At 51.0% G+C, this 15159-nt stretch overlaps 1 protein-coding gene across 1 annotated transcript in view; it reads left to right on the top strand.

The window, feature by feature from the left end:
* LOC147710161 (E3 ubiquitin-protein ligase TRIM11-like) overlaps positions 1 to 15159 on the top strand; it is a 117058-nt gene that overhangs the window by 43654 nt on the left and 58245 nt on the right. Inside the window, exons 3-4 of the mRNA XM_086920856.1 lie at positions 4778 to 5008; positions 11703 to 11725. Coding sequence (XP_086776982.1) covers positions 4778 to 5008; positions 11703 to 11725 — 254 coding nt within the window. The remainder of the gene's footprint in view (positions 1 to 4777; positions 5009 to 11702; positions 11726 to 15159) is intronic.

The raw sequence follows: 15159 nt of genomic DNA, 5'->3' as shown, positions 1-15159 counted from the left end.
ACTTCCGGCTTTGCACCACTTCCGCCCTGCCTCTCCACCGTGCAGGTGAGCGGTCTAGTGGTTAACGTCGATTAGCATAAATGGCAACCTGGAGGAAGCTCAGCGGACGAGCGCAGCGGGAGCGCCAACTTCGCGCCGAAGTCGCGCATAAGTCAAGCCCGTCTGCGCCCGTCCGCGCCCGACCGGGGCTATGGGCCATGCATGCTGCTCAACGCATTACATATACCTCACAGGAACTTCATTCCTTTTTTTCCTGTGCCCCTCCTGCCCCCCACACGATTGCTATCGCTCGGAATCATGGCATTTTCTCCCCTTTCTTATCTAGCATCCCCTTGGCTCCTCCTTCTACTACCCTTCCCTCCAACTCTGCCACTCCCATACCTTCCAGGCCTAGTTCCCCTGGCATGAATTCCATCTCTGTAGTCTATCTTAACACCCGCTCCCTCCCGAAACACCAGCTTGAGGTGTTCCAACTTCTCGAGGATGGCAAGATTGACATCTTGCTCCTCGTTGAAACTTGGCTACACGCGGACTCCTATCCTGACATCTTGGCCGCAATACCCTCGGGCTACTATATCCTTCATTCTAACAGGATCTCTGGCAGACCGGGTGGTGGAGTTGCTGCCATCATTCGCTCCAACCTACAATTCACCTCTGTAACAACCACCCCTATATTGAACTCTGACATTCTTATGTTGAAATTCTCCTCTCCCAAACACTCCTTCATTTGTGTTTTAGTGTACCGTCCCCCTGTTAATATGCCCTCCTTCCCATCCTTGTTCAGTGATTTTATTTCGCAACTGACCATTAATTCTGCTAGGATCTTGATCATCGGCGATTTTAATTATTGGCCATCTGACCCCCTTGAATCCTCCCTTTCACTTGAATTTTCTGGTTTGCTATCTGGCCTAAATTTCTTACAACATATCTCTGTTGCTACTCACATCAAGGGCCACACCTTGGACCAGGTATGGACCACCAATCTGGATATTACCTCTCCTCTGGTGTATCCCTGCACCTGGTCCGACCACTTTTTCATTTCTTTTGCCCTAAAAATCTCTGTACCCACCCGCCCCCCACCAGCCTCCAACTTCTCGGCACGTAATTGGAAGCACGCTGACACTTCTCTCTTCCACTCGACCCTTGCTTCCACCCTCCCCCCTAGCTACCCTGATCTGAACTCTCAAGCAGCCGCAGTAGATCAATGGCTGTCTCAAGCCAGTGATGTAGTCCATTAAATCTAAGCGACCCCACGACGCTCAGCGCTGGTTCACTGACCAACTGAAGGCCAGCAAACTCCTTCTTCGTCAGGCTGAGCGCCGTTGGAGGCGTAACTATGACCCTTTATTGAAGTCTGCCTACACTGACTTACTAAAATCTTACAAAAAATCCATTATTTTGGCCAAATCTGCTTATTTCTCCCAGAAAGTAATCAACTCTGCATCCAAGACAAAAGAAATTTTCTCAATTGTAGCTGAACTTTCTTTACCCGACCGTGTAACACCTCAGCCTCAGCCTTCACAAGCTTTGTGCGACTCCCTTAATTCTTTTTTTATTGACAAAATCTCCACGATTAAAAACAATATTCCCCCCACCACTATGTCTCAGATCAGCGCCCTTCCTCCTTCGAATCCTCACTCCCTGAATGTATTTCCCCCTATCTCTTTAGACACTTTTCGTTCATTACTCTCGGCTGTGGGCTCAGGCTCCCCCAAGGACTGTTGCCCTCCCCAAATCCTTAGAGACGCCTTTATGGCCTGTCCCGGCCCTCCTCTGGACCTCCTAAATCGTTCACTTTCCACAGGCTCTGTCCCCAATGCTTTTAAAAGCGCTGTGGTAGTACCTATCCTAAAAAAAAACGGTTCCGACCCTGCGGTCCTGGGCAACTATCGACCTATTTCCCTTCTCCCATACCTGGGGAAGGTCTTGGAAACCTACGTCACTCGTTTCCTGAGCACCTTCATCGAGGAAACTCATTTCCTCGATGATCAACAGGCCGGATTCAGACCCTCCCATTCCACGGAGGCAGTGGTGATAGCGGTCATGGACACGCTGAGACAGGGGGCTGATAAGAACTTGGCCCAGGCCCTAGTGCTACTTGATCTCTCGGCCGCTTTTGACACGGTCGACCATGACATCCTGGTCGACTGTGTCAGAAATGCTGGGATCTCGGGCCTGGCCCTGTCTTGGATTGTGTCCTTCCTCCAACTCCGGACCCAATCTGTACACTTATCTTCCTTTTCTGCCCCCTGCACTTCACTCTCCTGCGGTGTCCCCCAAGGTTCTGCTTTATCTCCCCTTCTGTTTAATCTCTATATGCAGCCTCTCCTGGTCTCTCTTCGCCACTCTTCTGTTACCACTTTTAATTATGCAGATGATCTGCAACTTATCTTTCCTATCGACTCCTCCCCTCTCTCCTGCTCTAATTTCCAAACCACTATGCTCTCCATCTATGAGTGGATGAACTTCAGCCAGCTGAAGCTCAATCCTAGCAAGACAGAGCTGGTCCTGATTGGTGGGCCCCCACATCCTTGGACTCCCAACTTCTGGCCCCCTGCCCTCGGCCCCCCTCCCTGCCCAGTTGACTCCGTGAAGAGCCTAGGTGTTACCATCTCCAGTGACCTCTCGATGCAGCCGCATATTAATGCTGTTACCTCGGCCTGCTTTTTCCACCTTCGCAGGATCGGGAAGATCCGAAGGTTCCTATCTCCAGAGGCTCTTATTCTTGTCACCTTGGCCCTGGTTACCTCACGTTTAGACTATGCCAACTGTCTATACGTGGGGATCCCAGCATACCACCTACAACGGCTCCAACTGGTGCAAAACCAGGCAGCCAGATTAATCTTCCAGCAACCCAAACACCAATATGTCACCCGTTGTTAAAAACCCTCCACTGGCTTCCGGTTGCGCAACGTTGCATCTTTAAACTTGGCTGCACTATCTTTAAATCTCTTTTTGTTTCTGCCCCTGCTTTCATTTCTCTCTGCCTACACCCTTATGTTCCCTCCCGACACCATAGATCCTCTGCCCACAATTTGCTGGTCATTCCCAGGTTCAGACGCAAGAAGCATGGTGGTGCTGGCTTCTCTTACCTTGCCCCATCCACTTGGAACTCCCTTCCCCTCCCAATTCGGCTCACTTCTGATTACCCCACTTTCCGCAAATCTCTGAAAACTCATTTGTTCCGTCTTGCTCACGGTTAGCTGCCTACACTCCCTGTGTCCTCTTCCATGGTCCTCGAGCGCCAAGAAACCAATTGGTGTATGTGCGCGGTATTAAACACTTTTAACATAACATAACATAACATGTACCTCACCTGATAAAAAAAGAAACAATTGATGGACAGAATGCTGGACAATGCAAACATTTACCCCCAATCAGAAGGATCTGGGTTTAATCCGTCATTCTTTCGCTCACCACACCATCCCAGTTTGGACCCAGCCATATGCAAATCAGTCTTGACCCTGTTTGTTATGGGAACAGTCCAGCCCGAACTGCTAAGGCAGGCCCTGGCTGATGAGGGCTGAAAGCCCAAAACCGGTCCTAGGATGCTTGTTTCCAGTCCAGGGAGGACCTGGACTGGCAGTTCGGGCTGGACTGTTCCCATTGGGCGCAGGGTCAAGACTGATTTGCATTTGGCTGGGTCCAAACTGAAATGGCATGGTGAGCAAAAAAAACTATAGATTTAGGCCCAGATCTCTGTACTGGAGTGAATGTATGACATTGTTCTGCATTTTGTCCATCAATTGTTCATTTCGTACCTCACCTGATAACACACAGGCTCCTGCTCTAAGCCACAGTGTGACATACCTCACCTGATAGCACACAGGCTCCTGCTCTAAGCCACAGTGTGACATACCTCACATGATAACACACAGGATCCTGCTCTAGGGCACAGTGTGACATACCTCACCTGATAATACACAGGCTCCTGCTCTAAGCCACAGTGTGACATACCTCACCTGATAACACACAGGCTCCTGCTCTAAGCCACAGTGTGACATACCTCACCTGATAACACACAGGCTCCTGCTCTAAGCCACAGTGTGACATACCTCACCTGATAACTCACAGCCACTTATCTTAGGATAGGAAAGGATGTTTATCCAATCTCCTCACTCATCTTTTACAGAAATCGCTGAATTACCTTCAGAAACATTGATTTATCTGGTAATTCTGTATTATGTGACAGAATGCATATACTTTGTTTATGATTTTGAACGTGACATTCCGACACCAGTGATTACCCATCACTTTGAATGAGCGCCATTGTAGGACACCCCTCCAGTGTCTCCTTCTGGGCAAACACATCCATTGCGCTGGCAGGACAGGGGCAGCCTGCACTCCCCAAATCTTGTGTCTTCCATCCCAAGGGCGGAAACTTCCTGGCCCCCTTCTTTTACATCATCATGTGACTTCAGCCTGTGTCTCCCCTCAGCCCGTCTCTCGGTCTTTGACTGTCTCTGCCTGCGGTGGGTTTCCTTCCTTGCACTCTCTCCATGGATCGAGCTTCTCTCCAACTTCACAAATTATGATCTCTCTACAGTTCATGAGGTGTCTGAGGGAAGGGGGAGGGCAGGAGTGTGAGAAGGATGGAAGACGCTAGAAGGGAAGGTAGTAAGAGATTGCAGTTCAGAAATTAGGAAAAGCACGTTAGTGGTCTGATTTTTTTTTTAAGGATCTATCAACCTTTCCACCCTCCTCCTGGCCTCCGACTCTAAGGACGGCTTGTAGAAAGCTTTTTAATATCTAACCAGCTTTTCTTTGCTTCTGACAGAACAAGCTAAGAACTGAGAAGAATAAAATTCAATCTGAGTTTAAAAAGCTGCGGCAGCTTCTGAAAGAAAATGAGCAAGCACTGCACAGAAGACTGGAGGAGATGGAGAAGAAAATGACCACGATAGAAAATGCAAATATCACCAAACTGTCCAATCAAATCACCTCTCTCAAGGCCCTAATAACGGGTATAGAAAAGAAGTCTGAGGCGCCGTCGTGGGAACTCCTGAAGGTGAGATACTGTTTGGGAAATAAAACAGAAGGAAGTGAAATAATTGTATTTTGTGTGCATTATTAAATGTATGAGCGGAGCACATATGATCTCCTGGCTGGGTCAATGCACAGCGACCCCACGCACTCCGAGAGCCGCACATGATACAGACATGGATAATTTACATTGTCCCACTTGATGCTGTGAGCCCAACTCCATATACAAACAGAGAAATGTACAGGGACCGTTTACGGTGTGATATACAAGTTAATAACTCATCTATTTACAAATCATTTATGTATTTTATCTATTAGGGAGAATGCAACACACCAAGCAATTCCTGTGAGTGTAAATAATATATGAAGACCAAGGAGCAAAATGTGTCAAAAGTTCGATAGAAATGGAAAGCTTAATGAGTGACAACACCCGAGAGAATTGGAAAGAAACCAAATTCCTTCTTTTCTAAGAAGTTTGAAAACATTTCTGTTCTAATGTGTTTACTTGTCTCCTGATGCAGGTGGCCACTTAGGTTCACGTGCACCAAACCTCTTGTCAGCTATTTAACCAGGAATTTGAAATCGGTAATGGAAAGCTCACTGGGTTTTTGTCAACCCAGATAAAGATAGAGATTGCCAAAGAGAACTCTTTAGTTTGAAGAATAGTAACAATTTTATATTAAGGGTAACCCCTGATTATATTAGTGTGCAAAATGAATGTCGACAAATTGCTGCCCTGCAGCAATAGAAATTTGATTTACAACTGGATTACTTTAAAACTGTAAACTGCAACCAAATTCCTCAACAATATGGCTTAGGGTGGGATTAGAGGTGTAAACATCCGTATTGTGGTCATACGCTGTCACTTTAACAGTGATGCTCTGCTCAAATAAGTTGATTAGTTTAAAGCCAAGAAGCTTCCTGAGAAGTAGCTCCATTTAAAGGGCACTAGATGATGGTGACAGAGAACATCCAAAACATCCCTCAGAGGGCGACAGGGAGCATCCCTCGGAGGGCGACAGAGAGCCTCCCTCGCAGGGTGACAGAGAGCCTCCCTCGCAGGGTGACAGAGAGCATCCCTCAAAGGGTGACGGCGAGCCTCCCTCGGAGGGTGACGGAGAGCCTCCCTCGGAGGGTGACGGAGAGTCAACCTCGGAGGGTGACGGAGAGCCTCCCTCGGAGGGTGACGGAGAGCCTCCCTCGGAGGGTGACGGCAAGCAACCCTCGGCGGGTGATGGCGAGCAACCCTTGGCGGGTGACGGCAAGCATTCCTCAGAGGGTGACGGCAAGCATCCCTCGGAGGGTGACAGAGAGCCTCCCTCTGAGAGGGTGACGGAGAGCCTCCCTCAGAGGGTGATGGAGAGCCTCCCTCAGAGGGTGATGGAGAGCCTCCCTCGGAGGGTGACGGAGAGCCTCCCTCGGAGGGTGACGGTGAACCTCCGAGCCTTCCTCGGAGGGGGACGGAGAGCAACCCTCTGCGGGTGACGGAGAGCCTCCCTCGGAGGGTGACGGAGAGCCTCCCTCTGCTGGTGACGGTGAGCATCCCTCTGCTGGTGACGGCGAGCCTCCTTCGGAGGGTGACGGCGAGCCTCCCTCGGAGGTTGACGGCGAGCCTCCCTCGGAGGGTGACGGAGAGCCTCCCTCTGAGGGTGACTGAGAGCCTCCCTCGGAGGCTGACGGAGATCCTCCCTCGGAGGGTGCCGGCGAGCAACGCTCGGCGGGTGACGGCGAGCAAGTCGGGCTGAAGACGGCTGGAATGCCAGAAACCGGTCCTCAGAAGCTTGTTTCCAGTCCAGGGAAGACATGGCTTGGCAGTTCGGGCTGGACTGTTCCCATGAGGCACAGGGTCAGACTGATTTGCATATAGCCATGTCTGAACTGGGGTGGCAGAGTGGGCTAAAGAACGGTGATGGATTAAACCCAGATCTTTTGACTGGGTGTGAGTGTTTGATTGATTCAGATGCTCCGTCCATCACCACCCCATTTTGTACCGCTTTTGGCCGCCATATGTGTGGCACGGTATGCTCAGACGTGAGTTCCTTGCTCACTTTGCCACTGGATTCAAGCAAGCCGGCTGAAGACGGCTGGAATGCCAGAAACCGGTCCTCGGAAGCTTGTTTCCAGTCCAGGAAAGACATGGCTTGGCAGTTCTGGCTGGACTGTTCCCATGAGGCACAGGGTCAGACTGATTTGCATATAGCCATGTCTGAACTGGGGTGGCAGAGTGGGCTAACGAACGGTGATGGATTAAACCCAGATCTCTTGACTGGGTGTGAGTGTTTGATTAATTCAGATTCTCCGTCCATCACCACCCCCTTTTGTACCGCTTTTGGCCGCCATAAGTGTGGCAGGGTATGCTCAGACGTGAGTCCCTTGCTCACTTTGCCACTGGATTCAAGCAAGCCGGGCTGAAGACGGCTGGAATGCCAGAAACCGGTCCTCGGAAGCTTGTTTCCAGTCCACGGAAGACATGGCTTGGCAGTTCCGGCTGGACTGTTCCCATGAGGCACAGGGTCAGACTGATTTGCATATAGCCATGTCTGAACTGGGGTGGCAGAGTGGGCTAAAGAACGGTGATGGATTAAACCCAGATCTTTTGACTGGGTGTGAGTGTTTGATTGATTCAGATGCTCCGTCCATCACCACCCCCTTTTGTACCGCTTTTGGCCGCCATAAGTGTGGCAGGGTATGCTCAGACGTGAGTCCCTTGCTCACTTTGTCACTGGATTCAAGCAAGCCGGGCTGAAGACAGCTGGAATGCCAGAAACCGGTCCTCGGAAGCTTGTTTCCAGTCTAGGGAAGACATGGCTTGGCAGTTCGGGCTGGACTGTTCCCATGAGGCACAGGGTCAGACTGATTTGCATATAGCCATGTCTGAACTGGGGTGGCAGAGTGGGCTAAAGAACGGTGATGGATTAAACCCAGATCTTTTGACTGGGTGTGAGTGTTTGATTGATTCAAATGCCCCATCCATCACCACCCCCTTTTGTACCGCTTTTGGCCGCCATAAGTGTGGCAGGGTATGCTCAGACTTGAGTCCCTTGCTCACTTTGCCACTGGGTTCAAGCAAGCCGGGCTGAAGACGGCTGGAATGCCAGAAACCGGTCCTCGGAAGCTTGTTTCCAGTCCAGGGAAGACATGGCTTGGCAGTTCGGGCTGGATTGTTCCCATGAGGCACAGGGTCAGACTGATTTGCATATAGCCATGTCTGAACTGGGGTGGCAGAGTGGGCTAAAGAACGGTGATGGATTAAACCCAGATCTTTTGACTAGGTGTGAGATGCTCTGTCCATCACCACCCCCTTTTGTACGGCGAGCAACCCTCGGCGGGTGACGGCGAGCATCCCTCGGAGGGTGACGGAGAGCCTCCCTCGGAGGGTGACGGAGAGCCTCCCTCGGAGGGTGACGGAGAGCCTCCCTCGGAGGGTGACGGAGAGCCTCTCTCGGAGGGTGACGGAGAGCCTCCCTCGGAGGGTGACGTAGAGCCTCCCTCGGAGGGTGACGGAGAACCTCCCTCGGAGGGTGATGTAGAGCCTCCCTCGGAGGGTGACGGTGAACCTCCAAGCCTCGCTCGGAGGGTGACGGAGAGCAACCCTCTGCGGGTGACGGAGAGCCTGCCTCGGAGGGTAACGGAAAGCAACCCTCTGTGGGTGACGGAGAGCAACCCTCTGTGGGTGACGGAGAGCAACCCTCTGTGGGTGACGGAGAGCATCCCTCTGAGGGTAACGGAGAGCATCCCTCAGATGGTGATGCAGAGCATCCCTCTGAGGGTGACGGAGAGCATTCCTCTGAGGGTGACAGAGAGTCTGCCCCGGAGGGTGACAGAGAGCATCCCCCGGAGGGTGACAGAGAGCAACCCTCTGAGGGTCTCAGAGAGCAACCCTCTGAGGGTCTCAGAGAGCATCCCTCTGAGGGTCTCAGAGAGCATCCCTCTGAGGGTCTCAGAGAGCATCCCTCTGAGGGTCTCAGAGAGCATCCCTCTAAGGGTCTCAGAGAGCATCCCTCTAAGGGTCTCAGAGAGCATCCCTCTGAGGATCTCAGAGAGCATCCCTCTGAGGGTGCGGAGAGCCTCCCTCTGAGGGTGATGGAGAGCATCCCTCAGAGGGTGACAGAGAGCCTCCCTCTGAGGGTGACGGAGAGCCTCCCTCTGAGGGTGACAGAGAGCCTCCCTCTGAGGGTGACAGAGAGCCTCCCTCTGAGGGTGATGGAGAGCCTCCCTCTGAGGGTGACGGAGAGCAACCCTCTGAGGGTCTCAGGGAGCAACCCTCTGACGGTCTCAGCGAGCATCCCTCTGAGGGTGACAGTGAGCATCCCTCTTAGTGTGAGAGAGAGCATCCCTCTTAGTGTGAGAGAGAGCATCCCTCTTAGTGTGAGAGAGAGCATCCCTCCGAGGGTGACAGAGAGCATCCCTCCGAGGGTGACAGAGAGCATCCCTCTGAGGGTGACAGAGAGCATCCCTCTGAGGGTGACAGAGAGCATCCCTCTGAGGGTGACAGAGAGCATCCCTCTGAGGGTGACAGAGAGCTTCCCTCTGAGGGTGACAGAGAGGGTGACAGAGAGCAACCCTCTTAGTGTGACAGAGAGCATCCCTCTGAGGGTGACAGGGAGCACCCCTCCGAGGGGGACAGAGAGCATCCCGCCAAGTGTGACAGAGAGCATCTCTCCAAGTGTGACAGAGAGCATCTCTCTCAGGGTGACAGAGAGCACCCTCTGAGGGCGACAGAGAGCATCCCTCCAAGTGTGACAGAGAGCATCCCTCCAAGTGTGACATAGAGCATCTCTCTCAGGGTGACTGAGAGCATCCCTCACAGGGTGATAGAGAGCGTCCCTCTGAGGGAGACAGAGAGCAGCCCTCTTAGTGTGACAGAGAGCATCCCTCTGAGGGCAACATGGAGTATCCCTCTGAGGGTAATATAGAGCATCCCTCTTAGGGTGACCGAGAGCCTCCTTGGAGGGTGACAGAGAGCCTCAATTCACCAGCTGTGATCCTGGCGTCACCCTCTAAACAGTACGTTTAACTCCTTATACTGAGATGAACTTGTAATATAGCCACACCGCAAGCAAGTGATAGACAGCTTGTCATAAAGAGTTCAATAGTCCAAATCCTTAACTCTTGTGTGGTTCTTCCTTAAATTTTTATAGGGGGTCTTTCATCTCAGCCCCTTCAATCCAACAGCTCACCCAATGCTGGGATGAATTAATCCAGTAATTGGCGGGCGCTTCACACAAGCAGATCCTTTAAAAGTCCATAACTGCCAAGAGGCGGTCACATTTCTTTGTTCTTCCTGGGCAGCTGTGATCTCATTTCCTAGATGGCTGCCACTCACACAGACTCCTCTAGTACTCCTTCTGCCTGTACCTCCTCCCCCAGGGCACTCTTCAGGTACCCCTTCTTCTTGTACCTCCTCCTGCAGTGTACCTCCTCCTGGAGGGCACTCTTCTGGTACCCCTTCCTTGTACCTCTTCCTGGAGGGCACTCTTCAGGTACCCCTTCTTCTTGTACCTCCTCCTGCAGTGTACCTCCTCCTGGAGGGCACTCTTCTAGCCCCCCCCCCTTGTACCTCCTCCTGCAGGGCACTCTTCTGGTACCCCTTCCTGGTACCTCCTCTTGCAGGGCACTCTTCTAGCCCCCCCCCCCTTGTACCTCCTCCTGCAGGGCACTCTTCTAGTACCCCTTCTTCTTGTACCTCTTCCTGCAGGGCACTCTTCTAGTACCCCTTCTTCTTGTACCTCTTCCTGCAGGGCACTCTTCTAGTACCCCTTCTCCTTGTACCTCTTCCCGCAGGGCACTCTTCTAGTACCCCTTCTTCTTGTACCTCTTCCTGCAGGGCACTCTTCTAGTACCCCTTCTCCTTGTACCTCTTCCCGCAGGGCACTCTTCTAGTACCCCTTCTTCTTGTACCTCTTCCTGCAGGGCACTCTTCTAGTACCCCTTCCTTGTACCTCTTCCTGCAGGGCACTCTTCTAGTACCCCTTCCTTGTACCTCCTCCTGCGGGGCACTGTTCTACCCCTTTAGCTCTTAACTACTCCTTCATGGCACTCGTTTAGTAATGCTTCTATTCGTTCCTTACTCTTCTGAAGAACACTCTTCGAGTATCCCTGCTGTTAATACTTCTTCCTGCAATGCCCGTTACCTGTAATACTATTAGTATAATAAAACATGGCGCACTAGGATCTACAACAAGGACTTCTGGCAGATTATTCACTGTTAATGTAATAAAAAAGTGGCAGAAAACGAAGGTGAAGCACAACTCTCATAAGGGCGAGCTGCCTCTCTCTTCTTGGCACTGAATTTACTACCTCTGAAGCCAGGGGTCGCACAAGAAGTGACGGGTCACAAGGGGCAATCCAGGAGTCGCAGCTGCAACCCCTGGCAAGTCTTAAATGAGGCCCCTGCATGTGACCCTGTTGAGAACATCATACAATGTGTCAAGTGACTCCATTCAGAATATCAGAATGTGCTGTGTTTTGTGACTCCATTCAGAATGACACTGTGCTGTCTCATTACCATTCAGAATATCAGTTTCTGCTATGTCATTTGACGTCATTCAGAATGTCACACTCTGTGCTGGGTCATGCAATGCCACAGAATGTGCTTTGTCATGTGACCGCAGCCAACGTTTTCTAATCATAGATCGAGTGTTTCACTCCTACAAATACTATCATAACTTTAACATCTTCTCTGGAAACTGATTTCACTTTATTTATCTGTTTTGCAGGATGTCAGAAGCACCCTAAGCAGGTAAGGCTGGTTTATTATTCTCCTCTCAGTGTGTAAGGTGCAGGTCTCACTGCTGCAGTGTGTAAATGCCACTACTAAGTTCACTCAAAGTGCTAGGAAACTTTCAGATCCTCATCAAATCACTTTGTATCCTCAACAAAACTCTTAAGTACTCAGAAAATACCTTTGATTCCTCTGAAAACTCCCTTGTATCATCAGGAAATGCTCTTAAATCTTCCTAAATCCCTGTAAGTCTTCCGAAAAATCCTTTGAATCTTGAAATAATTGCTACAGAAATGAGCTGCTGTCCTCACAAAACCTATTTGTATCTATAAAACCTACCTGAAGTCCTCAGAAGAGTTCCCTGTACACACAGAAAACTAATGCACATTCTGGAAACTTCCCCTTCGGTTTCTTCAATTAGGAGTTGTGGAAAAACGAATTCAAAGTTTCCGAATTACGATGCCAGTCTTCAAAACATACCTTCTCTGCTTCCAAACAGCGTTGAAATGTAATTAAAGCCATGTTCAGGCCTCATTCTTTAGTAAATTCCCTCCAAACTCTCCATCTTCGGGCATATTTGCGTAATGTTTCCTTGCTGCTGTGTTACTCAACGTCCCCTTTGCGTAGTGTCCACGCTTATTCACATTCTTAAGTGGTCTGCGGTTAGCACTAAAGTATGGTTCGCTACATCTATTCGCCCACGTCGCAACCAGGCGAATCCTCAGGGTCACCGCCCTCTTTCTGTTGCAGCTCATTTAAGAGGTTGTCCCAACATGCTGCTATGGGTTCTCAACGCAGTTCTAATGTTTCTTCATGCTTGATGTAGATGCTTTCGGACCATTTAGTGAAGTTGTCCACTGCTTGTTCCCTGTCCTTGTGGAGGTAGGTAGGTGAAAGTTGAGGGTGTTGATCCAGCGTTGTTCTGATGCTTCGGACCGGCTACGACATGTTTCGCTGGCAGTGGAGGCGGGGGTTTTGAGGGGCTCTGAGATGATGAAGTGGACGCAGTGGTGGTCGGTCCAGGTGAGCTCTTCAGTGTGGGTGTAAAGATAGGGTCAAGCGTGTCTCCTGCGATGTGAGTGGGGTCGGTGACCAATTGTTCGAGGTTGGCCATACTTTCTAGGATGTCAGTCGTGTTGGTGTCATCAATGTTTTCAAGGTGAAAGTTGAGGTCTCCTAGGAAGATAGTTTCTCCTCAATAGTGATAGGAGCGATGACGTTGGAGAAGGGGTTGCAGAAGGGAGGGCGGAGTCCCGGGGGTCTTTAGGTGAGGGTTTCTCCAATCGTGGGTTTGCTGTTCGTTTGGAGTTGGAAGTTGAGGTGCTCCATGAAGGGGGTGGTGTTGTCTGTTGTTGTTGCACATTTGAGAGTCTCTTCGTGGATTATGGCTGTGATGCTGCTGTTTCTATTGGTCCTGTCTTGCTGCGTGATCTTGCATCCGTCTGGTATGGCTGTGGCAATACTGGGTGCTGATGCGGCGTTCAGCCAGGTCTCTGTGATGAAGATGGTGTCTGGGGTGGTGATGGTTTTCCAGATTTCTGTTGCGTCTTTTCCAAGAGAACGTGTGTTGTTCAGCAGGCAGTTGATGTCTCTGAAGGGGTTGGCCACGGCCCTGCTGTTGAGTGTGAGTGACTTGTTGTGGCTGTTGAACGTGGTGTCAGTTATTTCTCTTCTGGTACAGGTAAATCTGCAGTCCCGGCAGGAGAAAGGGCCATTGGTGGTCCAGGGTGAGGCCTGGGCGCAGCAGTTGTTCTGTCATCCGGAGTCCAGGGCTCTAAGTTCGTCTGATGTGAAGCACAGGCAGTCCGTTGTGGGTGGAGACCTAGTGCAGAGCGAGGTCCATGCACGGCATACCCACTCTGCGCGTCTGCCACGTGGGTGCGCTGTGGTGCCAATGGTGCCCATAGGGGGAGACAGCAAGCACAAAGGGGAGTGACGCGTGACGCGTGAGGCGAGGTGTAGGGGGCGGCAGGGCTTCAGGTAGCAGAAGGGAGGTTTCCAGCAGAGCCGGCGGGCAAGGGATAGGTCGGGCAGGCAGGGAGAAAGGGAAGGGGAAGAAGCTAATCTGGAAGTTCAAGTGCAGTTGGCCCAGGCTGCCAGGGTCAAGAGGGGTGCAGCTGGACAGTAACTACTGGGAGTCTGGTGCAGGTTGGGCTGAGGAGAGAGCACCTGGCACGGTGTCAGGGGACAAAGCCACAGAGCACTGTAACTGAAACCGTGGGCGTGAGAGGGGTGACCCAGCCTCCTCCTGTTTCTTACGGGCATGGACGGGCCCACCCTTTGCCTGGGCTTTGCTCGGCCACTGCCCGCGATACTGCAGGAAGAACACATCTGCAGCAGCCAGGAGTGGTGACCTGTGTTGCAGTGATATCAAGAGCTGAGGCAGTTGGGGTTTGCATGTAATAAAAAAAAAAGCTTCCAAAATGTAAATTACCCTTCTTTCCAAAAAGATGGGGATGCTTTAGTCCACAAGGGAAAACCAAAAAGGATGATGGACGGAGTGTTGAACATTGCAAGCACTCACCCCCAGTCAACTGATCTGGGTTTAATCCATCATCATTCTTTAGCTCACTCCGCCACCCAAGTTCGACATGGCCATATGCAAATCGGTCTGACCCTGTGCCTCATGGGAACAGTCCAGCCTGAACTGCCAAGCCATGTCTTCCCTGGACCGGAAACAAGCATCCTGGGACCGGTTTCTGGCTAATCAGCCGTCATCAGCCAGGCTAGCTTGAAGCCAGTGGGGAGGCAGGGAAGCTATGAAGATGGCTGAAATATATAGATGCAATGGGATGAAAGACGAAAATTCTATTTAAAAGTGTTGTGGGGTTTAGTTGTGCTCTTTGGTACTAGTTATGAGAGAGGCCGGGGGTGCAGTTCGTTGGGTAGTCCACAGTTCCTGTACTTGTTTCATGTTGTGGTGGGGTGATGGGCACTCTGCAGAGTTTGGTGGCAGGCAGTTTTGAGTTTGCTGTGCAGGGAGGTGGGATGGAGGGTTTCAACATTTGGGGCTGAAGGGAGGGAAGGGAATGGGTTGTGTGGAATGTAATATTATTTCTCTTGATGTGCTCCACACATATTGTAACGTAGAGACTACACTTTATGTATATACGGACAGGCCCGACCCTGCATGGCTACCGACAACACTAGGCCCCTGGAATGACGATGCGAGAAGTCTCTGATATCTGCATCCTATCCTGGAATGTGAAAGGATTGGGAGACCGACTCAAGCGGGGTAGTGCTACAATATGTTAAACGGCATTCACCTGATGGTGGTCCTCCTACAGGAGATGCATCTGATGGTAACACTTGCAAAGCCCTAGACGGCAGGGGTCACACGTTGGTGATATATGCAGGTTTGACAACAAGCTCTAGAGCAGTAGGCATTCTATTAAAAAATAATTGCAGTTGACAGTGAAGCAATCCCCTACAACCCCCTATATAGATGCACA

The sequence above is a fragment of the Lissotriton vulgaris genome, chromosome 5 (assembly GCF_964263255.1).
Source record: "Lissotriton vulgaris chromosome 5, aLisVul1.2, whole genome shotgun sequence".
Lineage (NCBI taxonomy): Eukaryota > Metazoa > Chordata > Amphibia > Caudata > Salamandridae > Lissotriton > Lissotriton vulgaris.
This window is presented reverse-complemented; position numbering and strand designations above follow the sequence as displayed.